This window comes from Setaria italica, chromosome V (genome assembly GCF_000263155.2).
Source record: "Setaria italica strain Yugu1 chromosome V, Setaria_italica_v2.0, whole genome shotgun sequence".
Taxonomy (NCBI): domain Eukaryota; kingdom Viridiplantae; phylum Streptophyta; class Magnoliopsida; order Poales; family Poaceae; genus Setaria; species Setaria italica.
Window position 1 is genome coordinate 6,432,583 of NC_028454.1, and position 23,552 is coordinate 6,456,134.

General features: G+C 47.7%; 4 protein-coding genes and 1 pseudogene across 5 annotated transcripts; 2 read left to right on the forward strand and 3 right to left on the reverse strand.

The window, feature by feature from the left end:
• Nucleotides 1–434: 434 nt before the first annotated feature.
• LOC101755715 lies at nt 435–1,294 on the reverse strand (annotated as a pseudogene).
• Nucleotides 1,295–11,152: 9,858 nt separating this feature from the next.
• LOC111257308 (E3 ubiquitin ligase PARAQUAT TOLERANCE 3-like) lies at nt 11,153–12,550 on the reverse strand. The gene has a single exon (XM_022826615.1). The coding sequence runs from the start codon at nt 12,548–12,550 to the stop codon at nt 11,153–11,155; it is 1,398 nt and encodes a 465-aa protein (XP_022682350.1).
• Nucleotides 12,551–13,309: 759 nt separating this feature from the next.
• Nucleotides 13,310–14,884, forward strand: LOC101756521. Its single transcript, XM_004971540.4, has one exon. It carries the CDS (start codon nt 14,185–14,187, stop codon nt 14,764–14,766), a length of 582 nt encoding a protein of 193 aa, XP_004971597.1. The 5' UTR covers nt 13,310–14,184; the 3' UTR covers nt 14,767–14,884.
• On the reverse strand, nt 14,859–16,164 carry LOC101756776 (peptidyl-prolyl cis-trans isomerase CYP26-2, chloroplastic). The gene is made up of 2 exons (XM_004967923.4): nt 15,217–16,164; nt 14,859–15,103 (listed from the first exon to the last, which is right to left on the reverse strand). Exons 1-2 carry the CDS (start codon nt 16,032–16,034, stop codon nt 14,992–14,994), a joined length of 930 nt encoding a protein of 309 aa, XP_004967980.1. The 5' UTR covers nt 16,035–16,164; the 3' UTR covers nt 14,859–14,991.
• Nucleotides 16,165–17,942: 1,778 nt separating this feature from the next.
• LOC101757194 (protein decapping 5) lies at nt 17,943–23,400 on the forward strand. 2 transcript variants are annotated; one of them, XM_022826798.1, is made up of 8 exons: nt 17,943–18,325; nt 18,720–18,820; nt 19,753–19,833; nt 19,911–20,867; nt 21,456–21,521; nt 22,252–22,452; nt 22,531–22,644; nt 22,712–23,400. In XM_022826798.1, exons 1-8 carry the CDS (start codon nt 18,103–18,105, stop codon nt 22,907–22,909), a joined length of 1,941 nt encoding a protein of 646 aa, XP_022682533.1. In that variant the 5' UTR covers nt 17,943–18,102; the 3' UTR covers nt 22,910–23,400. The 2 variants fall into 2 exon arrangements, with proteins under 2 accessions (XP_022682533.1, XP_004967981.1); XM_004967924.4 differs by having other exon boundaries at nt 17,945–18,325; nt 22,252–22,446.
• The last annotated feature ends 152 nt before the right edge of the window (nt 23,401–23,552 follow it).

A 23,552-nucleotide genomic window follows, 5' to 3' on the forward strand; every position in this document is an offset into this window, starting at 1 on the left:
ATGGGATATGTCGACCGTAGTACTCCCCCCACACGGTCGGATCTTACTATCTTAATCTTTAAATTATACTAATTTTTTACTTCAGCCTTAAATATCTTAAATTTATCCAACGCCTCTGAACATTCCTTAATTGGATAAATATAACCATAACATGAAAAATCATCTGTGAATGTTATAAATGAATCATAACCATCCACAGATGTCACAGGAAACAGACTACAGATGTCTATGTGAATTGTTTCTAAAATTTCTGTACTTCATTTGGCGTCTTTCCTAATTTTCTTAACATACTTTCCCTTAGGCCCCGTTTGTTTCGCTAGAATCAGGTGGAATTGGAATCGGTTTCCTCAGCTGGCCTGTTTGGCTGCACACTGAATCGGAAAACGACTTTCCAGTTGTTTCCACAGGCTGAATCGAACAAGTATGATAGATTCTTAGCCTCTCAGATGGAAAAGGATTCCGAGCGATGAGCACCTCATCTTGCGACTCGTCTCCCTCCACCTCCCCGTCCCGATGGAGGACCCCGTGAGCCGCTTCCACCCGATGGAGACACCGAACAGCCTCGCGCCAGCCTTGCTGCCGTCGTCGTCATCGTTGTGCTCCGTCCCCGCCGCCTCGGTCGGCTCGGCGGCCACGGGCGCGGGGCCGCGGCACGAGGGGAGGAGCTCGAGGACCGACGGCAGCGGCGGGGGCATGGCGGCGGCCTCCGACGATACGCCGGAGCAGTTCCCTACCGCGGCAGCCGTAGCCTTGGCGGCCTCAACCTACTGCGCGGCGGCGTCGAGCTGCTGGGTGGTGGCGTACTTGGACATGAGGAGGAGGATGTTGTTGCAAAGCTTCTTCATCTAGCCGAGCTCCTGCGCGAGGCGTGCGTTCTTGCGGCGCAGGCGGTCGTTCTCCTCGCCCATGTTGCCGCCATCGGAGGTCGCTGTCCCGCCGGAGCCCGACCTAGCCGACGCCTGCGACTGCAGCGGCGGGGGCTCCGAGGATGAGCTCGACGACAGCACCTGCTCCTCACCGGAGTACATCGACGATCCCACGAGCAGCGCTATCAGGATGGCGGTGGCGGCGGCGGCAGCCACCGTGACTGCCCCGTCGCCGCCACGGCTGGCGTCACCTTCCGGCGGTGGATGTCGCAGAGCAGCCACTTCTCCTCCGCCGGAAGCAGTCGTTGGCGAACTCCCACGGGTCCGGCGGCGCTGAAGAAAGAAAGGAGGAGGAAAATGCGCTAGGGTTCCAGAACCAGCACGTGTGGGCGTTTTTGCTCCCGCGAAACGAACGGAGAACCGTCCATCGTGATGAACGACGCAGATCAGCCGGGCCAGATTAGGCCCAGGCGGGACAGCACTTTGGCGGCCCAGGCCCAGGTTGTGGTTTCCATATTTAGTTATCCAAACATAATATGGAATTTAATTCATGGAGAAGAATTCCATCAACACCCAAACAAAAAAATTGAATTGAATCAAATTTTGATAATTCATTTCTGGTGGAATCCAATGTCTAGAATATAATTCCTGGAATGGGTTTCAATTCCTGCGAAACAAACGGGCCCTTAATGGAATCGATGCATTGCTCTAAGGATGGAAGAATTGATTCCTTAATTAATCATTCAATTCCCCCCTTGAAATATGGCCTAAACGACCATGCCATAATTTCGAAGATATGTCATCAATTGTTTTTCGCTTATTTCTTACATTCATAGACGAGGAGGCATTCACATTCTCAGCACTTACAACAATCACATTCTCACAAAGTGATAGCAAATAAAGCTCATCTTGTTTGAAGGCAAGACCAACACACTTATTATTAAACTTGATCTTATATTGTCCATCACCGAAGTGACAAGCAAAACCATCACTGTATAAGCATGATACACTTATTAAATTTCTACGCAAAAAGGGTACATAGAGAACATCTCTTAGATGAAGTACAAAACCATCTACTAATTCTAATGGGAGTTCTCCAATGGCTTCAACTTCAGCTTCGACGCTATTTGCTACTTTAATGCTTCTTTCTCCTCTTTGCAGGGTCCTCCTCGTATGGAATATCTGTAATGAATTTGCAACATGAATAGTTGCACCTGAATCAATCCACCAAGTAGATTTTGCATAAGTTAAATACAAGAATTCATCTACGAATGTAATAAGTTCCTCACCTTTCTTACACAGAAACTTCATGAATTCCACACAATCCTTCTAGTAGTGTCCCTTCTTCTTGCACCACTTGCAAGTGTCCTTGTCCACCACATCTTCATGGTTTGATCTCTGATAGTGATCATTTAGTGGAGCCTTTCCATGTTCTTTAGAAGAAGAGGTATTGTCCCACTGAAGTTTTTCTTGTGGCTTAGAATTATTGCTATGATAATTCCTCTTCTTATTTTAACATGGTAGAAATATAAGAAATTAGATAAGGATGATGAGGGTTCTAGAATTAGGATATTTTGTATGGAAGAGTGTGAAAGTTGCCACATGGCAACACCACAATAATCATGAGTACCTATAAATAGAGGTGCCTCCCTCCCTCCTAGCCATATCATGGCATAAGAGGTCTCAAGTAGGAGATTGCAAGGTAGCCATGTAGTGTAGTATTGTTATGGTAGGATAGCCACAAAAAGAGTATACAAGTGAGTCTTGTATCAAATTGAGTAGTAAATAAAGGTTTGAGTTTCCTTGCAGAGAGTTGGTCCTCCGCATTGGTGTCAGTGCGAATGTCTTCTCGAAGTAGTGTGGGTAAGGGTATACAAAAGAAGTGGTAGAACACTACTTTGGTACCACTTCTAGGAAGTCGGTGTTAAGTTCGGGGCGCCGATTTCTCAACAATTGGTATCAGAGCAGGTTGGTCAGGGACCGTCATTAGGAGGAGTTTTGTGGTGAGTACGGGACACTCATAGTGGTCGGTATAGTTGTTAGTAGGTGCAGGGCGCTTACATTGCTTGGTGTGGCACCGAGAGGTGCTAAGGGGAGACTCTGCTAGAGATCACAGTCCGCGACTGTAAAAGAATGCTAGTCTGGGACCAAGCGTAGGTGATGCTGGGTGTCAGTTGAGATGGAGGATTTCTTGAGCGCAAGAGGCATGAGGAAGCTCAATAGCCACAACTATGGCTATTGGCAGACTTATATAGAGTCCTACTTGATGGGTCAGGACCTATGGGAGGTCGTAGCAGGCATCGAGAAAACTCCTGCATTGAAAGAGAACGCGGAAGCCTTGTGGAAATGGTGAATCAAGGTAGGCAAGGCTATGTTTGTGTTGAAGACGATGATCGTGGAAGACCTGGTAGAGCACATCAGAGACGCGGAGACACCAAATAAGGCCTAGGAGACATTGGCAAAGCTATTCTCGAAGAAGAATGAGGCACGATTCCAGCTCCTACAGAAAGAGCTTGCAGGTATCCCACAAGGAACTCTTAGTATTAACAAGTATTTTACTAAGGTGAAGAATATCTGCCGGGAGATATTTCAGCTTGACCCGGAGAAGAGGTCAGCGAAGCTCGGATGAGAAGGATCATCATCAACGGTCTAAGACTCGAGTACAATGGGTTAATGGCTGCAGTGAGTGGATGGCCAGTAGAGCCATCCTTAGTGGTGCTGGAGAACTTATTGGCTAATCAGGAGGTATTAGCCAAGAAGATGGGCAACATCACTTTGGATGAGAAGGATGATGAGGAGGCACCCTTCATCAGGAAGAAGGATCCACTGAGAGGCTAAGGAGAGGTGAAGGAGTGGACAAGAGGTGATAGCCGTTGCCCAAAGAAGAGCAGCTATTCAAGGGGAGCTCAACAAGAGAGCAGTGACGAAGATGACGAAGAGTTGGTCAAGAACAAGAGGAGAATAAGAGGTGATGCTTCAACTTTTGTAAGAAAGGGCATCTTACACGGGACTGCAGGAGTCTACAGAGGCACTTAGAAGGAAACATGGCTACAACAAAAGAAGTTGTCCTGAGTGGGTGGCTAACTGAAGAAGAGTGGGATGCTGTGGCAGCAGCCACAATTGAAGATGATGGAGCTTACTTCATGGAAGACTTGACAAAAGGTGAAACTCCATCAAATAGCAAGAAGAAGAGTGGGATGCAGAAGGTGGCTTCTCCTTGGAGGTAAGAGATCCAGATACTTCAGAAGGATTCATAGTATTTGGATATGATAGTGATGAAGATTGGGAGGCTCTAAGAGATGAGGAGGAAGATATTAAAGATGAGAAGATAGAGCCTAGTCTTCATGATGATGAGGAGCCACAAGAGCATGGTGAAGATAGACATGGAGCATTGGTGATCCATGAAGATTTGGAGGAGCATGATAAGCGAAGAAAATTCCGAAAGGACGCAGTTGTGAAGATCTCAGGTACGACAATGCTTCTCCGGCTAAAGTTATTTTGCCCTCGTACAAGGAAGCATCTAGAGGATAGACAACTAGAAGGGTGAAGAAGAAAGAAGAGATGCATGGATGCATCAAGTCTGCAGGGAACCTCCAACTGAAGACAAAGGCATATGAGTTGAAGGAAGAGAAGACCATGTCACGAGGGTAAGTGAAGAAAAAAATTCATAATGGCAGAGCGCAGACGATCCAAGAGCAGTGACACGTATGGTTCGACCGCCCAAGACAAGTATGCATTGAGAGGGAGTGTTGAAACATGCAATGCATACTTGGAACATTCTAGAAGATTATGGAGATCTCAAGAGACTAAATTTGCCATGTATAAGGATAAGATCATGGCAAGGTAAGAAGATTCTAGAAAATTGGAGAGAATGTATGAGCTATAGTGCCATGCTTCATGGTGAAGTGTGGAATACTCTAAAACTAGATATTTTAGCATGGTAGAAATATAAGAAACTAGATAAGAATGAGGAGGGTTCTAGAATTAAGATATTTTGTATGGAAGAGTGTGGAAATTGCCACATGACAACACTACAATGATCATGAGCACCTATAAATAGAAGTGCTCCCCTCCCTCCTAGCCATACAAAGGCATAAGAGGTCTCAAGTAGAAAATTGCAAGGTAGCCATGTAGTGTAGTGGTGTCATGGTAGGATAGCCAAAAAAGAGTGTACAAGTGAGTCTCATATCAAATTGAGTAGTGAATAAAGGTTTGAGTTTCCTTGTAGAGAGTTGATCTCCCGCATTGGTGTCAGTGCGAAGGTCTTCTCGAAGTAGTGTGGGTAAGAGTTTACAAAAGAAGTGGTAGCATACTACTTTGGTGCCACATCTAGGTAGTTGGTGTCAAGTTCGGGGCGCCGATTTCTTAACATGAAACAATTGAATCATGTAACCCTTTTCATAAACCTTTGATTAGTTGTGTTGCCTGAATGTGGTTCCAATAAAAGATCTGATAGGACATGCTAATTCAGGCTAACTCCTGATTTGTTTGAATTGTATTAGCAAAACTAAAAGTAAGCACGATAGTTTATAATTTGTTGTCCAACTTTTAGCGGTGGCTAACCTTGGATTCTTGCTTTTTTATGGAGGGTCTAGATCAGAGACAGTAGTACTAGCTCAATTTTTTCACACTTCCAAATAGCAGTAGTTAGGATAGGGTAATATTGAACAGTAATACCTGACATAATTTAGTGCCGAATTCAAAGTCATTATCTCATTTAAACTTGGGTTTCTTCTCTTTCAGTTTTGTTTATCTTGAGACTGATGTCATGCTGTAATCATTTACATGATAAACGTAGGAGTAAAAGGGCCAGGATACCAAATGTACGGGTACGGATTCAGTATGTGTTATTTGGATTATGTAGATGACAATCGACAAGACTGGGGTTGTTTTTCAAAAATTATAGTCTTCTAGAAGAATAAAAGGAAAAGGAGGTAGAAAATTTTGATGTCAGTCTTATCTCATGAAAACATCACCTTTGTGTGTTTGTAGTTGAGCCAAGTGACTAACTAGACATATTTCTATAAAAGGGTTACCAAACTAGTTAAGCTCCATTTTTTTCATTTAGTTTTCTGTTTTGCCTGACTTCTCTGCCCACATGAACTGCATGCAAAATTATTTTACATTATATAAAACTTTCTTATCCAATGTGCTGGACCCTCCGGTATCTCTGATTCTAGGTCATTTTGAAATAATTCATGATCCTTCTTGTATGTGCTTACCTGTTCTTCCTAATTGCTTTTTGTGTTGTTTGGACCATGGAAGTTATTCCTGATGGATAAAATGAGAAACTTTTCAGAATATTGAGTGTGATGAGGTACATCAGTTTTGAAAGACATAAATGATGTGTTCATGCTCTCAAAGGGCAAGCACCAAGTTAATGACATGGGTTTGTTGCTGCCTGAGCAGCTAATATGTTCATGTAAACAAGATTTTGTGTGCATAGATTGCAATTAATTCAGTCTCATTAGTATTTTGTTAATGTTTTCGCTGACTAAAAAAAATCTCCATTGTGGTTCGAGTCAATTGGAGCAAGAGATGCTATCAGGACTCGAGAGCAAGAGATGCTATCGGGACTCGGGAGCAAAAGAGCGATGTTGTCAAGAGACTCGAGGCATACATCCATGAGATGGATTATTTTATGGGATGTGCAAATTTATGTTGAAAAGGAATATAAGATTCATGTTTTCTGTAGTTTTTAGTATTCAAACAATAAAACAAGTTTAATCCATGCTCTATTTTGCTTCTGGTTATGTTACTTGGCAAATTGTACCATATTGTTATTTAAATGTTGGTAGAATTTTTGAATCTGATGCCTCCATATGATTTAGGCCTTGTTTAGTTCCTTTTTTCCCAACTTTGGCACTATGCAAAAAGAAGATTCCCCATCACATCAAACTTGGGTACATGCATGGAGTACTAAGTGTAGACGAAATCAAAAACTAATTGCACAGTTTTGTTGTACTTTGCGAGACGAATCTTTTGAGCCTAATTAGTCAATGTTTGGATAATAATTCATAAATACAAACGAAATACTACAGTTGCGCATTTATGGCAAAATGCAAACTTTGCCACTCCTAATTTGGAAACTTAACAAGGCCTTACTCGACAGATGATCCTGTAGTTGCCCATCTGCAAATCGTACGTGGACCAGACTACACGATCATTTTGGTAGGAGTTAGTGTGGTTAAGATTGAGTTAGAGATAAGGTTAGCTTGTTGGAGTAGCGTAGGTTTCATATACAACAGACTATATTTGGGTAAACTCGTGTCAGGCATGTAAATAATATGGACCAAAGATATTCTAGAATAAAAGGTACATGTACATTGGATTTGGAGTGCCATAAAGTACTTGCACATAGTTTCAGTGGTTCATCCTCGTGAACACAGCAGCAAAAAAGAAAAAAAAAACTAAGACTCGATTAGACGATATATGGACTGCATACCTAGAAAATTACTAAGAGCGTTTTTTAAAAAAAAGAAAATTTACTTAAGGATTTGTAACGCAATATCACAGCAGCGTCTGAACGTACGCTTAGGGAAATCTGAATTGTAACATCGATGTGTCGATGGTGTCGTCGGGGTCGGTGTGATTTGCGAGGCCGTCGGAATAATCGATGCTATGGCTCGGTGGTGCTCGCTCGGTCGAAGAGGCCGGAGGCGGATCCAGCAAACGGCGCCCCACCCTCATTCGGCCACTCCAACCCTTGCACCGCCTCTTGCCGCCACCTTGTCGGCTTCCTCCGTGCTCGCGAGGATCTGCCCTGCCGGCTAGTTGCCACTGCTCACGCTAGCCCGCACGAGCCCATCCCCTATTGGTCGCCGCTCGTGCGAGTAAGCTCGCCGTCGCTCACGATGTTGGATATATAAGCACTTTTAGTTTTAACTTAATCCAGAAATAAATCATGAATATGATGAACAAGCAGCAGATTAAACTAGACATGTCTACGCAAGATCTAGACAAGTCTATCATTGCAAATAGAATCAGACATTCTACCATACTATCCAGTGCTATCAGACTGCAACAGATCATAATAGCTAGTATGGAAGACATAATGTGAGTTAAGAGAACGTACGTTTCTTTCTTGATGAAAACCGGCTCCTGGACGACTACCGGATATAGCAGGCGACGACGATCAGCAGCTTGACGTTGTTCGCGACGACGAGTGAGACCCGAGCGACGAAGAGGTAGACGAGCCGTGGTGAAGGAGTCGACGAAGAACTTGACGAAGCGGAGGAAGCGATCGAGCAGTCGCGCAGAGCGCTTCCCAAAAACCTTATTCGCCCTCTCCCGGTACAGGATCGCTGAAGACGACGGTTCCGGTAGGTCGCATATATAGGAGAGCCCATGATTCTCACGTCGCGATCGTGATCTAAACCGGTTAGGATTCCATATATCTCGCTGACTTAACGACCAAGTAACCAAAAAATAAAACGGCGAGGCGAGGCGAGGCGAGCGAGCGCGCGCGTGTGGAGCTCTCCTTCCCTCCCCACACACATAGCTTGGAGGAGTGGAGACAACTTCCATATTTAAGTTGGTCATCCCTCCCCTCCACTAGCAATGTGGGACTAAAGACTTGCACCACTCCACCTCTTGCCCACATGGGCCTTTGAGATTTATTTGAAATTCTGAAATTACTTATGGGCTAGGCCCATTATTTCAACAGGTCTGCCCTGCCGCCGCCGCCAGTACGCGAGAGGAAGATAAGATGAGATGAGAAAGAAATGAAGAATTAAGAAAAAAAATGGAGGAACGAAAAGTGATATCATAACTTATAACTATATTACGATGACACCCCTCGTGATCTTTTCTATAATACCCTTATACTACATATACTACTCCACTATACTACTCATACCACACGTGAGGGTTTTAGTAGTACACAATTAATCTGGACTATTGGATTACTAGTCCTTTTCGAACACTAGTATATGCTAGTATTATGCACCGTAAAAGACCTCAACCCATCTATGTACATTGGCAACATCGGTCTTTGGGGGCATCCTCTTCCAAACAATTGCCTGAGGGAAGGTGATGCACCAAAGCAGGGTCCCCAGGGAAGAACTGAAGAAGATCATGGGATAGAATTCTTTTATCTGGACTTGGGTGGCACTTGGTGTTCTGTTGTTCAAGAGAAGCTGGAGAATTGCTTACTTCCAACTCCCCGACAAGCTGTACGACAAAGTTTATATGCTAGTTGCTACTACATGGGCAAGACAACCTCAAATCGATTACGATGAAGCTGCTGCGATGGTTGGTTCTTCGACTAAATTTAGCCAAGGTATGCATGAATAAATGGAAGTGGAGAGAAGTCTGTTCGGTGCTTGGACTTCTGTTACTACTACATAATTCTGGTTTCCTTTTTGTCACTGTTATAAGTCCTGTGCCGATCCACATTCTTTGGGGATAGGAGTTGTAATATTAACTAATGAGATGGCGAAGGGTATATTTTCTTAAGCAGCTACCAAGAACCTGAATGCCAACATGGCACAACGTAGATGCATTACTATGCATATAGGCATGCAGTAGTTGCCAATTATTGCCGCCAACCCATGTAAAAATTTCGGCAATAATACATCACTAGTAGTTGTAGTTGGAGCAAGTGTTGTGCATGGAAGGGGCATTACAGAACGTTCTATACTCTTGCGCTCCATGCTTTACTGTGTGCCTGCTCCATTTCTTACTGGTAAAAGCTTTTGGCTCTGATACACGCAGCGTATCTTCACTTTGGTTTCCGCTTGCCTTGTGCTGTGCTTAGAATTAGTTTCTCTAGTAAACTATTACTATGTTAAAGTCAGTGGTGGGTGTAGAGTCCACCTACACGGCGAACATACCACTAATATCAAGCCCTGGTGTATATTTGTTTATACCAAGGGTTCCTGAATCCTGAGCGGGAGAGCAGAGGAGCGGATCTGCCTTCTAAGCGCTACGGTTGCCGTCCCTCCCTACCAGGGGTGCACCGCGCTCCGGCCGCCGGACATGCCGTCGCCTGGCGGCGTTGGGATCGCCGAGAGAAAGCCTAAACGTCATTTAGGTTGTAGTTCTCGTTTTCTGGACTGGGCCTGTGGACGTTGGTTCCACGTTAGGGCTAAAAGGCCCAGTAGGCCGAAGTGGACACCGTCATCCTAAGGCAGTGCCTTTCTTATTTGTTTCAACAAAAAGGGCGATTCTACCGTTCCATTACTTGCACAGGTTGCATCAAATGAAGTGCTGAGTGTAGCTCAACCGGTAAGATTTCTTGTAGTGAAACTTATCCACCAGAGTTTTAGTCCTTGACTCGGCGCTGGTGCTTGCATTTCAGAGGTGCCAGTTGTGACTTTCTCAATCTCGAGGATCTGTCGGTTCAGTCTTTCGGAGGTGCTCATAGGAGTAGGATTGCGTGCATATGTTTGTAGGGAGCGAGTGTGCGTGCGTGTTGTGAGCGTATGTGTCTGTAATGTGTTTCGCCAAAAAAAGAAAGGTTGCATCAAAGCTATTGTAGAATGGCTCTACCTACCAATCTTTTGTTAGTCAGATAAATAGTTTTACTTCAACAATTTTGTTCCATCGATATTTTGGCATACTATGCACAGAACGGACATGCTGATTCAAGTAATAAAAGATCATAAAGTATGTATGAATCTGTCAAGCAAACATGATTTTTAGGATCAGAAATTTGATAGCCGTAATAAAAATTTTAGCTTCTGAAGGTTGGTGACATCAATTAGGAGCAGCATCAATTCCAATTTTATTTTCTATCCATCAGTTAAAATTGGCAATTCTTCACCAGCTCTAATTGTTAACCAAACAGAAAAATATGTTCAAACATTTCAAATACATAAGAGAAGATTATGTCTCCTTATTATGCTCAAGAGTCAAGAGCAGAGTTATTGCCTCAAACACTTGTCAATTTGTTGGTTACCATGTGTTCAACTTAGTTTACAGTGTCAGAAAATTGATTGCTAGTTTTTCACTTCATTCGGTGACAAACTGACAACTACATTCGCAGTTGGTGTCTTGCCACCAGGCTTGAAGGCAACTTTATGCATTCGTTACTCACACACAAGCCCAGCACGTAAAATTGCAATCAACACAATACTCGAATTTTGTAATTTTTCAGTACTGTTCACAAGTTACAGGACACTGCTGCTAACGTACAAGGTGTCTGGTGTTAGCCATGAACTAAGTACATGTACATCATTACATACGCAATCACTAGTGCGAAGAGCTAGTTAATAAACAAAGATCAACGAGCTGTCGCGGGCATCAGCAGCGATTCAGAAACTCCGGCATCAAGTTCCTGTGTGTCAGAAAGCAACCTCCGATCTTCCTCTGCATCTTCTCTTGAAGCCATCAGCCTCCACGTGTCTATGATACTCCTCATCGGCCGTCCTCCTCCTCCTCCCATGGCATCCGTCGTGGTAGCCGGCCGGCGCCGGGACATCCGTGTAGCCGCCACCGTAAGGCACGTCATAGTGCAGGTAAGGACCACATGCCCACGGCGTCGCACCGAAGAAAGGATCGTAGCACGCCGGCGGGCCGAACGGGTTCCCGTATCCGTATTGCTCGGGGTAGCCTGCGGCGGGCTCCCCGATTCCTGCCGACGATGCCGCCGCAGTCTGCTTCGTTCTTGGCTCACGCGCCGCCGTAGCCGCCGCGCTCGTCGACGTTGATGAAGCGCTCCCGTCGCTGCGCTCCGAGCAGGCGGTCGCCGTGACGTGCCTCCAGCTCTCCTGCGAGGCGAACGCACCCGGCGACGGCGTGGGCTCCGCGTTGCTGCCGGCCGAGCTCTTCCGGTTATTGTCTGCGCCGCCCGATCCGCTTCCTGCGGGCCTCGCCGTCGCAAGGAGCTTGGCGATGGTGGCGCGCAGCGTCAGGTTGGGGATCAGGTCGTCGGCGCGAGACCGCGCGCCGCACACGCACGTGGACCCGGCGGCGATCCGGCCCCTGATGCAGGCGTCGCAGAAGCTGCCAAAGCAGCACCTGGAGGCCACCACCGCGTCCGCCATCACCTTGCTGCAGATCTTGCAGTGGAGCTCCGGTGGGACTCCGTCGTCGGGGGTCGTGGACACCGGCGGCGGAGTAGGCAGCAGACTGGTGCTGGACATGGATGGCGCCTGAGCTCTGATGTCGTATCTCGGATCGCCGTTAGTGGGACAATGCTGGATGAAGTGCCCCGGGACGCGGCACCTGTGGCACACGTACCCAGCCGGCGGCGCCGCCCTTCCCTCGAGCGTGCCACGGTGGCCGTAGCGGCGCGCTCCTTGATACCGGCGCTGATCTCCCCACTCGAGCCGCGCGGCATCGATGACGGCGTCGATGGCCCTGGCTTCCTCGTCGTCCTCGGCGCTCGAACTCGATGACACGGTCGACGATGATGCGCCGCCATCAGCAGGTGCCGTCGGTTTGCGCGGCGGCGGGGGTGAGGCGGCGACCGTGATGGCCTCGGCGAGGGGCCCGGCGACCCGGCGCACCAGCACGGTCGAGCCGCGGGGGACGAGCGCGGTGCCGTCGGCGTACTCGTCGCCGGTCCGCGGGTCGGAGAGCGCGACGCCCTCCCTCGGCCCGCGGCCGCGCGTCCGGCTGTGGCCGTGGCGGGCGGTCCCCAGGATCAGCCCCTTGAGCTCGGCGACGGAGACGAAGGGTGCCTGCACGGGGACGGAGAACGTCTGCACGCCGCTCTTGTAGCGGTAGTACACGGCCATCTTTGGTCCGAGCGGCGGTGCGGCGCCGGTGGGCTTTGGGGATGGCGGAAGGGAGTGAGTTTGAGGCGAGGAGGCCGGGATTGACGAGCATTCCAGTATAGGAATAACGCTCGACGGCGAACATCGAGTCGGAACGGAACCCAAACGCGGCAAATTCGGAGCTCGGCGGCGAACACCGAGTCGGATACGAAACGCGGCAAAGTCGGAGCAATAATGTTTCCGATTGAACATTGGTAAACGTCCTGATCGAGCGAGGAGGCCCTCCCTTTCTGCTGCCGGAGCTTCTAGAAACAGATCGAGCCGCCGTCGACGGCCATCTCTGCAGCCAGCACGGTCGCCGTTGATACGTACTCCGGGCTCTGCAGAAAGGAGCGAAAGAAAGCGATGCGTAGTACGTTCGTAATCTTGCTGCGCGATCCCATCGAAATTAGTTAGGGCCAGTTTGGTAGGGCTCCGGCTCCTCTGAAAACAGCTCCGGCTCTGGCTTCTCTAGTGGAGTGGCTTCTCCGGCTCTGGCTCCTCCTTTTAAAAAAACGTTTGGCAAAACGGCTCTTCCTGTGGACCCTCCCCAAGGAGGAGGAGGAGCCGGAGGAGCCACTATTTTTGGCTCCTCCTCGGCAGTAAAAAAGACTCCGGCTCCGTGGGTGCTCCACTCGCGGAGCCGTTTGTGACGCTGCCCTTTGGTAGGGCTCCAGCAGAAGTCGCGATTGGAGCCGGAGCTAGAGCCCCACCAAACGAGCCCTTACTGTTAGAACACCCAAGTTTATCGCCGCCGCCTGCGGCGTGGAGATTATCGTCAAGTGGTCATACAACTTACACAGTCACCAGCCGCTATCGCCTCCGTCGTCTCGCACCTGCACCACGGCGCGGGCCTTCGTCAACGGGGAGACTACTGCGGCCGACGCAGCTAGTGAGCAGTGAGCAGTTTCCGAGGGGCGTTGCTCAGGACTCAACCTCTGCATTGCAATGGCCTCATCCTCACTTCTATGAGAGAATCCATGTTCCATTGTTCCTGCCCAAGGGCAGTCATAATAATGAGAAGCATCATAGTGTTGGGTTTGGATCCATCATCCATGTGGTAAAAGTACAAAGTAGTGAGATTCTTCTACCAAAGCGAAACATGGCGCATCTGAATCCATAAGCAGGTCCGAGGTTTTCATCTACTGGAGGGTTGCTTTGCCGCTTGATTCCAATGGACCCCAAGGTGTAGGTTCGATTCAGTTTAGCTGACGAGACTAAAATCCGTATGCGCATCATCATCGTACTGGTCTAAAGCACTCCAAAAATTTATGCAGATTACACTGTCATGTATGTAAGATACCACCTACGTTTTACTGGCTCGATTTTTTGAAAGTTTGCATCAACGTGGTAAGACATTTGATGGTGATGGGATGAGATGAGATGAGATGCCATGCGTCGTAATTGTGATGTGCGTTAAGCTTCACAATAAAAAAGGAAACCCACTTTATTTCCACTTCATCTGTTAGCTCCTCGCCATGATCAATGCTACGTACATGAACTCCCATCCGTGATCAATACTACGTGCTGTATAAGTTTCACTACGCACGCACGTCAGAAGCTGCGCGCGCACAAGCCCCCGGGTTCTTCTCCGTTCTCACAGCTCCACCACGGCAATGGCGACGACACTGAGCATTGCACCAGAAGCAAACCACAAAGCTCTCCTCGCCGCCCTGCTCTGCGCCGCCGTCACCGCCTCCTTCCTCCCCGGATCATCCGCCGCCGCCGCGCCGTCGTCCCAGCTGGTTTCCCAGACCTGCCGCAGGACGTCCAACCATCGCCTCTGCGCCGACCTGCTCCGGTCCAGCAACCGGAGCAGCGCCGCCACGAGCGTCCGGGAGCTCGCCGTCGTGGCGGTGACGGCCGCCAGGAGGTCGGCGCTGCGCGCCAGGATGCGCGCGCTGGACCTGGCCCACGAGGGGGGAGGGACGGTGTCGTGCCGGCTGGCGGCGCGGTGCGCGGCGCTGTACGCGGTCTGCCTCCGCGCCGGCGCGCAGGCGGTGGGCAGGGTGTCCACCATGCCGGCGTACGAGCACGACGGCCGCGCGGCCGACGCCGTGAGCGCCCTGCGCAGGTTCCCGGAGAAGTGCGTGGGGCTCTTCAGAGAGAGGGGGATCGCGTCGCCGCTGGAGCGGGTGAGCAGGGAGGTGGAGGAGAAGCTGGGCGTCGCGTCGGAGATTGTTCGCTTGTCGCGCTAGGATTGCGTCGATCTGTGGTGACGGATTTGGATTTTGGAGCTGATAATAAGTGCGTGGGTGGTATGTGCTACAGTAAAGCGCAGAGAAGGTACAATGAAATGTTCGCGCCAATCTAGCTTTTTTCCGTGGGCTCTCCACTCAATTCTTGTGATGGTTGAGACAGGGCAAACGAAGACAATGAACTCTCGCGTTAAAGAAAAAAGGAGTGTTGCTTTTCTCATAGTACTACTCGGTTTTACTTAGCATGCCGCAGTTGGTGATGACGACCTTGGTGTAAGGACGGTTGAATCCTCTCTCTGCAACCACTGCTCTCTTGTCACCAATCAGCTTGGCCACTCTGCAACACACGAACAGACAGATGTGGTTAACACTAGCTAGTTACATCCATCCAGGAGTAAAATCGATTCTGATTTCTGACAGGAAAGCGGGCGCAGAGCTGATGATAATCACCTGAAGTATGGCGAGCCGGCGTTGTCCCTGACGGTGGGAACGGCGGCGATCTTGGCCACGACGTCCATGCCGTCCAGCACCCTGCCCACCAGCACCGCCGACGCGTCCAGCTCGGGCGCCGCCGCCGTGGTGATCACGAACTCGGTGCCGTTGGGTGCCACCCCCACCTGCTCCTCCTCCACCTCCAGCTTCCCGCCCTTGGCCACCAGCTTCGGCTTCGGCGGCGGCAGGCTCGGGTCCCGCACCACGATCGATACCGCGCCCGCCGCCCCGTGCACGGCCCCGCCGCCGGCGCCGCACCGCGCGCGCAGGGCGTCCGCCTCCGCCGCCAGCCGGTCCGTCACCGCCGGCACGGCCGGGTACGACACCACGCCGCCGTGCTGCACGTAGCCCGGCACGATCTTCACGAACTCCTTGCGCCGGTACCCGACCCCCGTGACGAGGGACAGGAACCGGGACGCGCCCGCCGGCGCCGCGTCGCGGAACAGGCCCACCGTGATGCGCCCCGCCGGCTCCCCGCCGATGGACACGTCCAGGAAGGCCGTCGCCGTGACGGGCAACTCCGCGAGGCACGGCCCCGCCGCGGTGTCGGTGGCGGCGGCGGCACCGGCACCGGCACCGGCGAGCTCTTCGGGCTCGGCTTCCTGCGCCTTGGACGGCGCCGGCGAGACGCTCAGCAGCGCAGGCGCGGCCACGATGGCGATCGCCGCCGCGGCGGCGCGGCGACCGAGCTTAGGCGGCGGCTGTGGAGGTGAAAGGTGGTGGCGCTGCGTCGGTGCTTGCGTCGGCTTGGCGGTGTTGAGGATTCGCTGCGACATTGTTGCGTTGCTGAGGCTGGCACGGCATGCGGCCGCGCATTTGCAAAAGTGTGGTGACGAGGCCGGAGCGTGGATAAGGTGGCCAATCAGGTTCTTTGCTGGGGGGCTTCGGATTCTCTGCTACCTGCTGGTTTGTGGCAGATGCCTGCCATGCCAGTGCCAGCTTCACCAGTTCAGCCAGACGACCTGAATATATCAAACCTGACAACAGCGAGATTCTACTATTATAGGCGCCGTCACACAGCAGCAACCATAATGTTGCAGCAAAGTAATTCACAGCTTATCCATAAACATTGTGCAATCAGTCCATAGCAAAGAAATAGTTGATTCTGGTTGGCCCACTGGACCTTTAACATTGTGGAGAATTTAACAACTAAAGACTACTGACATGGGGCACAATCTATTTGGACCAACTAGTCTAAATACATTGGAGAAGCCTTAACATAAGTACTCCATCCATTTCAGATTATACTCCCTCATCCCAAATTGCTGGTAGTTTTGGCATGTATAGATTCATAACTAAGTGTATATCTAGGTACATAGCAAAATCTAAGAATCTATAAATATCAAAACGACCTACAATTTGGGATAGAGGGAGTAATTCATTTTAACTTTTCTATATACATATTCTTTTTTTCTATGTATCTAGACATAATGTTAATCTAGGTACATAGAAAAACTACGTATTCAGAAATCAAAATGATCTACAATTTGGACGGAGGGAGTAGGATGTATGCAATTTTCTTTTTGACAACAATTTAGCAAATAATATTTTCTTTGAAAATTGACAATAAAAATTGTGGAACAAAAGAGAGATGTCAGGTTGCCAGCCACCTAAGTGATTTCTATGGTTTAGACTGTTTGGATTTTGGAGGCTAACTCCATCATTAGTTAGCTGGCATGTTTCAATATGGAAGGATAATAAACCTTGGTGCACCGTACATATTTTGAGACTCGACCCCGCTAGGGAATTGATAAGTGCAAAACATCAAAATTGAATCAATTGATGGGCGTGAAGTCGACAAACTGTAGAAACGTGACTTCCCACAATAAAACATTGAACCGTCAGGTTTGAGCATTAAAAGCTCCAAACAAAGCAACAATAAGTTTTGAATTTTTACATAAATGGAAAGGTGCAAATACATATAAGAATAAGGGTTACACGATCGGTCAATGTCACTATATAGAACTAAAACTCATACTAATTCCATAAGCAAAACATTATTTAATATGGATGTCTACCTATCATAATTCTTTTCCCAGATAGGCTTTCGTGGGGGCAACCTTTTCTAGGACCTATTTTCACTTCATTTTGTTTCTCTTCCATTACTTTGCCAATATGCACACAACTCCTATCTTAAGCATTTTCACCGAGATCCTTCCATAAAACATAGAAGGAAGACATGCTATGCTTGCCACTACTTGGGCACTGCCACGACATCTGAGACCGCACGTATGCTTACTCATCTATCAAAAATCAATATATCCATCTTATACTACTTTAGTAGTTTAGAAGGTTATACGCCGAGGGTTTGAATTTCGAGTTGGAAGTGAAAAATGTTTAGTTGAAAGAGGAATCTTTTGTGTTGAATTTTTTTTCTTCAAAATTCTGGTATGCGCAAGTTGAAAAGATTAATTAATTCAAAGTCCCGAGCATAGACCTTGGAAGGTTCGACTGTGTACCTCGTAGAAAAGAAACATAAAGTGAAATTCGGTCTCAACATTCAAAATGTGACTTTGACACCAGGGAAAATCCTTCAATTCTGCTTCCGGGCTTGTTCGCGCAGTGGATCGGATCAGCATCTTGGGCATAAGAAATTCCCAACCTGGGCCCCTAATCCGGTCGGACGCAAGCAAACCGCCCCCTTCACCACTCCACATCACCACCTCGCCCAGGCCATATCCACCCGAGAGCCCGTTTAATAGAGAGCAGCGAGGAGAGCGAGCGCACCAACGGGATCTGCCCTGCCGCCTTGCTAGGGTTTCGTCTCCTGCCCTCTTCCCCTCTCGTCCCCGCCTCGCATCCCTAGCCCTAGCCTCGCCGCGCCCCGGGGTCCCGCGGGCGGCCATGGCGGCGGAAGCGCCACCGTCGGCGGCGCCGTCCTCCTCCTCCTCCGCGCCGGCCCCGCGCCCGCCGGCCGCGGCAGGGTCCGGCTCCGGCGGCGGCGCGGCCGCGTCCCCGGAGTCGTACATCGGGAGCCTCATCAGCCTGACCTCCAAGAGCGAGATCAGGTACGAGGGCGTCCTCTACAACATCAACACCGAGGAGTCCAGCATCGGCCTGCGCAATGGTAATTGGCCTTCCTACCCGAGCGCCCTCACTCCGCCACCCCGCTGCTGTCCCTTTCCTCAGATGCGCTTGTTTTAGCCCTAGATTTGGTAGTCCCTCGTGCGCCCGGCGTGGCGAATCCAAGCCCCTTAACTAGTTATTATGTGCTGAGGATTGTGGGGAATTCGAAGTTTTCGAATGCTGTATGTTTGGCATAACTATGTTTGCCCCACCTTACTAATCCCCGACTTGACTTGTTAGCGGTTAACAGTTGTTATTCTACCTATTACGTTGTCTCATGTCCGGATCAATTGAGCTTCAATTTTCAAACTGAGATGCGCGCCATAGGCCTTAGCTATTGCTTTACTTCAGATGCCACCGTTATGATCCACACCTGTCATTTCCTTGTTTTGTAGTGCGGTCGTTTGGGACCGAAGGGCGGAAGAAAGATGGGATGCAGATTCCTGCTAGCGACAAACTTTATGAGTACATCCTCTTTCGGGGAAGTGATATCAAGGTATACGGAACCATAAAGTGGGCTCAGTTAACTTTCAATTGCGAGAATTGTGTGTTTCATGCTTGTCGCTACCATTTCTGGACTCTGGTGCATGGTTTTGTTTAATGCGTACTTTTGACGGTGCCTTCATGTTGTTGGTGCCTTGTCTCTGCTTAAAGTCCAAGATGTGGATTGGTAACGTATTGTGTTTGTATCACACGTGTTGGCTCATCAGTGTGAAGGTCATAGGGGCACAAAAACCTGAACAAAATTATCTCCCCACCACATTAAGCCAAATCCACACATTACATTGTTGTGTTTTGCTTCCCTTTTTGGAGTGTTCATATCATTAGAATGTACGATTGCTATCAAGTCCCTAAGCACATGTTAGATCTGGGTGCTTTCCTACAGTAAGATTTCCCACAGGGACACAGTCAATTGTTTGTTTTAGTCTTCCATATGCACATCATAGCTTGTATCATGTGCCCAAACCATGACCTTGGAAAACATCTTCTTTTCCTATTATTACCACTACATATTATGTCCTATTTATCATGTCTCTTATTGGGTTTCATCTAACCTATCTCAACTTGCTTGGAAGACTCTGTGATTCACGTTTATGTTTCGTACTTATCCAATTTAGTAGAATCAGCAGACAGGTAATGTTAGCTTTGCAGTCGTTAGTTGTGTATATTTTGGTTTGATATATGTGCAACCCATAAGTGCATATTTACCATGTTCTCATGTACTCATTTAAGATTTTTATTTTGGAAATTCCTTCTCTAAACAGTATGCCAGCCGTCGATTATTTTGCCTAATACGTTTTGATCCAAGAATGTATCTATGTTATGTTTTCAACGCACACATTTAAATTATATACTTTGCAATTTCCTTACCTGATTTGATTATTTAGCATCATAATTTACCTGGGTCCAAATAATTTTCTTCTGCAGGATTTGCAAGTTAAGTCATCGCCACCGCCGCCGGCACCACCACAAGCAGCTTCCCTGCACAATGATCCTGCCATAATCCAGGTACCACTGTACCAATATGAAATGTAAACTTTTCTATCCCTTTAGGGCTGCTTAGCTAATGCAGTTATGTTCTGCAGTCACATTATTCTCAACCAGCATCAACTTCGTCGAGTTTGCCTTCAGCTGGGGGTACAGTTTTACCAGACCTCAGCTCCCAGGCAGCTCAATATGGGCTTCAGAGGCCAGGCTTTCAGAGCAATCTTCCTCTGTATCAACCGGGGAACGCTCCATGGGGATCTTCAGTGGCGCCTCAGGCAGGAAGTGCTTCAACACTTTCAGTTCCCTCAATGTATTGGCAAGGATACTACGGGCCTTCAAGTGGACTGCCACCTCATTTGCAGCAACCTCCTTTTCTTCAGCCCACACCAGGACTGTCGGTTCCTCAGAATCTCCAATATCCAGGACTTAATCCTTCTTTGCCATCTGGGATGCAAAAGCTGTCAGAACTCCAACCCTCATTGATGCCACCTGTTACTAGTCAAGGTCCTTCATCAGGTATCCTGCCTGCTACAACAGCTCCTGCCTCTGCTACCTTATTAGCTCCAGAAAGTTCAAAGCCCCTTCTGCCGAACATGGGATCGCTGTTTACTCCTCCCGTGACATCTCTTGGTGCCACTTTTCCTTTTCCAAGCCAGCCAACTTCCATAGCTGAAACTAGTGCAGCGTTACAGAACTTAACTTCTTTTGGTAGCAACAAGGCTTCTGCTCTTCCAGGATCAACACTGGCATACCAAAGTGTTTCTCAGTCTGTTTCTTCGACTGTTGCCCCATCTAGCTCATCCCAAGTGGAGATGCCTGTGCCTTTGTTAGCACCATCAGGTCAGCTATTGCAGAACACGGCATCCATGCTTCCATCCTCACACTCCCTGCAGACACCTTTACAGATGGCCAACAAAGAGGCCAAGCCAGTTGAGCCTAAGGCAAAGGCTGCTGAACCATTGCTACCTGACCCTTTGCTACCTGATCCACCATCACGTGGCCTGCCTGAAAATAAGGAGCCTATATTACCATTGCCGAAACAAACACCTCAAAAGGTATGCACATTTCTATTCCTGTCTTTGTGCTTATGTCGGCAAACGAGTCTTTTTTTAGAATAAAAATTGGAAACCTTTTTTTGTTGGGTAATCATGTCCAGATGTTTCAGTACATGTTCTGTTCTTGATTTCTCCATGACCTGATGAACCTACAAGCATGATCTTTCTATTTTTTTAATTTATGAATTGAGAAAATTAATATTTTGGCTGTTCGTTTCCTTTTTTCTGACTGATATTCTAATGAAAGCAAGTGACCTATAATGATTTTAACTATACGACCAACTGACATAATCAAAAGACAAGGTGAGGTTGTAGTTTTCCAAAATTAGACAAGGTAGCATGTATTATGATTCTTGGCAACTTGGCATGCACCTCACTACACTTTGTGCTTTTTAATGCATGAAGATGAATTCCCTTTCTGGTTCACATGTCCTTTCTTATATTAACTTGCTTTTGAAATACTATGATGGAACTGATGCTGCATGTTCTCTGAAGAAATTTCTTTCTTATTCCTTATACACTTTTATGTTTATTGTTATCAGTATGTCTTTGATATTTTCACTAAGTTGTGCCTCACTTTGTTTTCAGTACAATGGATCTGGTTCACACAATCACCACAACTTTAGGGGCCGTGGAAGGGGTAGAGGGAGTGCGGTATGTTGATGTAATCCAGTTCTTTTTTTTAATCCAAACTTAGTCATAAGGAATGCTATTTTAATCCTGAATGTTGTTTTCCATGTTTGTAACCTCGCCTTGCTACCTGTCTGAATTGAATTCTTCTATGTGGTATTCAGGTTATTATATGTAGATTTTTTTTACCATCTATCAAGCATGAAATTTTCTATTAGCATGAGCAACGTAGCTGTGCTGGACATGTTCATTGTTCAATTTTTCTTTCAACAGAAGAAAATATATTTCTTGAATTAGTTTCCTAGCTTCACTTCATTATGTGCAATCCGAGTGCCCTTTAAAAAGGTTTTTTCGGGTATGCTATGGCGAATTGTGTGGTTGGTAGTTGGGAAATAGTACTTCTGACTCGTGCCTTTCATGTGTGGAGGCTCTGGCTTATGATCTTGGATGTCCCTATGCCCTAATAGCAAGTTTTTTAGGAGCAGTAGGAGGGTTCTGGCGTTGCCTGCATAATTTCTTCACCTTTTGTTCTTGGCTGTAGTTTGATAAGTCCTAAACTGAAGTCGACGCTTGATCAAAGAGGGTTGTGTTCTACAATACAGACCTTTTGAGTGTACTTCCTGATATTTTTCTGCAAGGGCCTCTTGGGCCATATCTGTATCTTTTTGTATACCTTGGAAAATTATGCTCTGATTGAAAAATGCTTCTTGTTAAATGTCAGATTTACTCATGTTTGTATTGTCTCGCTTTGCAGTTTTCACAGTCTGTAACAGCATTTACTGAAGAATTTGATTTCACGGCCATGAATGAGAAGTTCAACAAAGATGAAGTCTGGGGTCATCTTGGTAAGAAATCCCAGTCTAGGGATAAGGATGGTGAGATCGGAGGTGATGTGTTTGATGAAGACCTGGAGGTTGAGGAAACAGAAAACCCAGAGTTGGCTGTCAAGGTTCAGGTCTTTTAGCATTGTTTCAGATACATTAATGGTTTTTCATTGTTGCAGGGAACCTAACCTGTTTTGAACTTTATGCAGCCTGTTTATGTCAAGGACGACTTTTTTGATTCCCTCTCCAGCGGAACATTTGGACGTGGAGGAGGACCAAATGGAAGGGGCAGATTTTCAGAAAGGCGGAGAGTTGACACAGAGGTACAGAAGCCACCAATACCCTTGAGCTTCTTCTGTTACTGCTTTACTCATTGTTATTGCTGTGCAGACGTTTGGTGAGTTTCCAAGGCATCGGCAGCCGTACCGTGGCGGCGCCCGTGGTTACCGAGGTGGTGGCCGTTCCCGTGGTGGATACTATGGTGGCAGAGGCTATGGGAACATGGGGCCGGGTGGCTATGGAAACATGGGGACAGGTGGCCCTGGAAATTCGTATCCTCACCGTGGCGGGTTGTATGGGAGAGATTGATTGTAGCAGCAGACATGTGCATCCAACCATACTTGCCGGTGTTGTAGTCTTTTACCATATGCATGATGCATCTCTTCCCAACAAATAAATGGACTTACCAGTTACCACCATTTCACTTGGGTGCACCTTGTCTAGGCAAGGCCTGTAGCTTTGGTCATTGATGTGGTTTATACCCCGTGTTCTGTAGGAGAGTTACCAGTAGATGAGCAGCTGATGCTGGATATAGGGTATAAGCTTGTGTCCCTTGATGTGTGTACCGAGCGCTTGAGATTTAGTTGTATAGGCCGAACTCAATCCAGGTACGCAAGGCTGTGGGCCTAGCTCAGTAACTTCTTTTCCTTTAATATTAGCTGTGTTGTTTGTTTTGTATTGGTGGTAGTGTAACTTTTTGAATTTTTACCAGCTTTATCAGAAGTCTTCAATTGTATCATGAACTGAAATTACCTTTTCTGTTGCAGTTAATCTTTAGCTTGTGAAAAATGTTGTGTTCAGTGCAACATGGTATTGCTTCTCAATGCTGCAGTTTCTTTTTGAGGGTTTATAATGCTTGGACGAATGTAACGAGGGCAGTGCATGTGGGCTTGGGCTAGCTGTGCATTCCTCTTTGGTTGAGGCGTTGAGCTATGATATTCATACCGGTGTG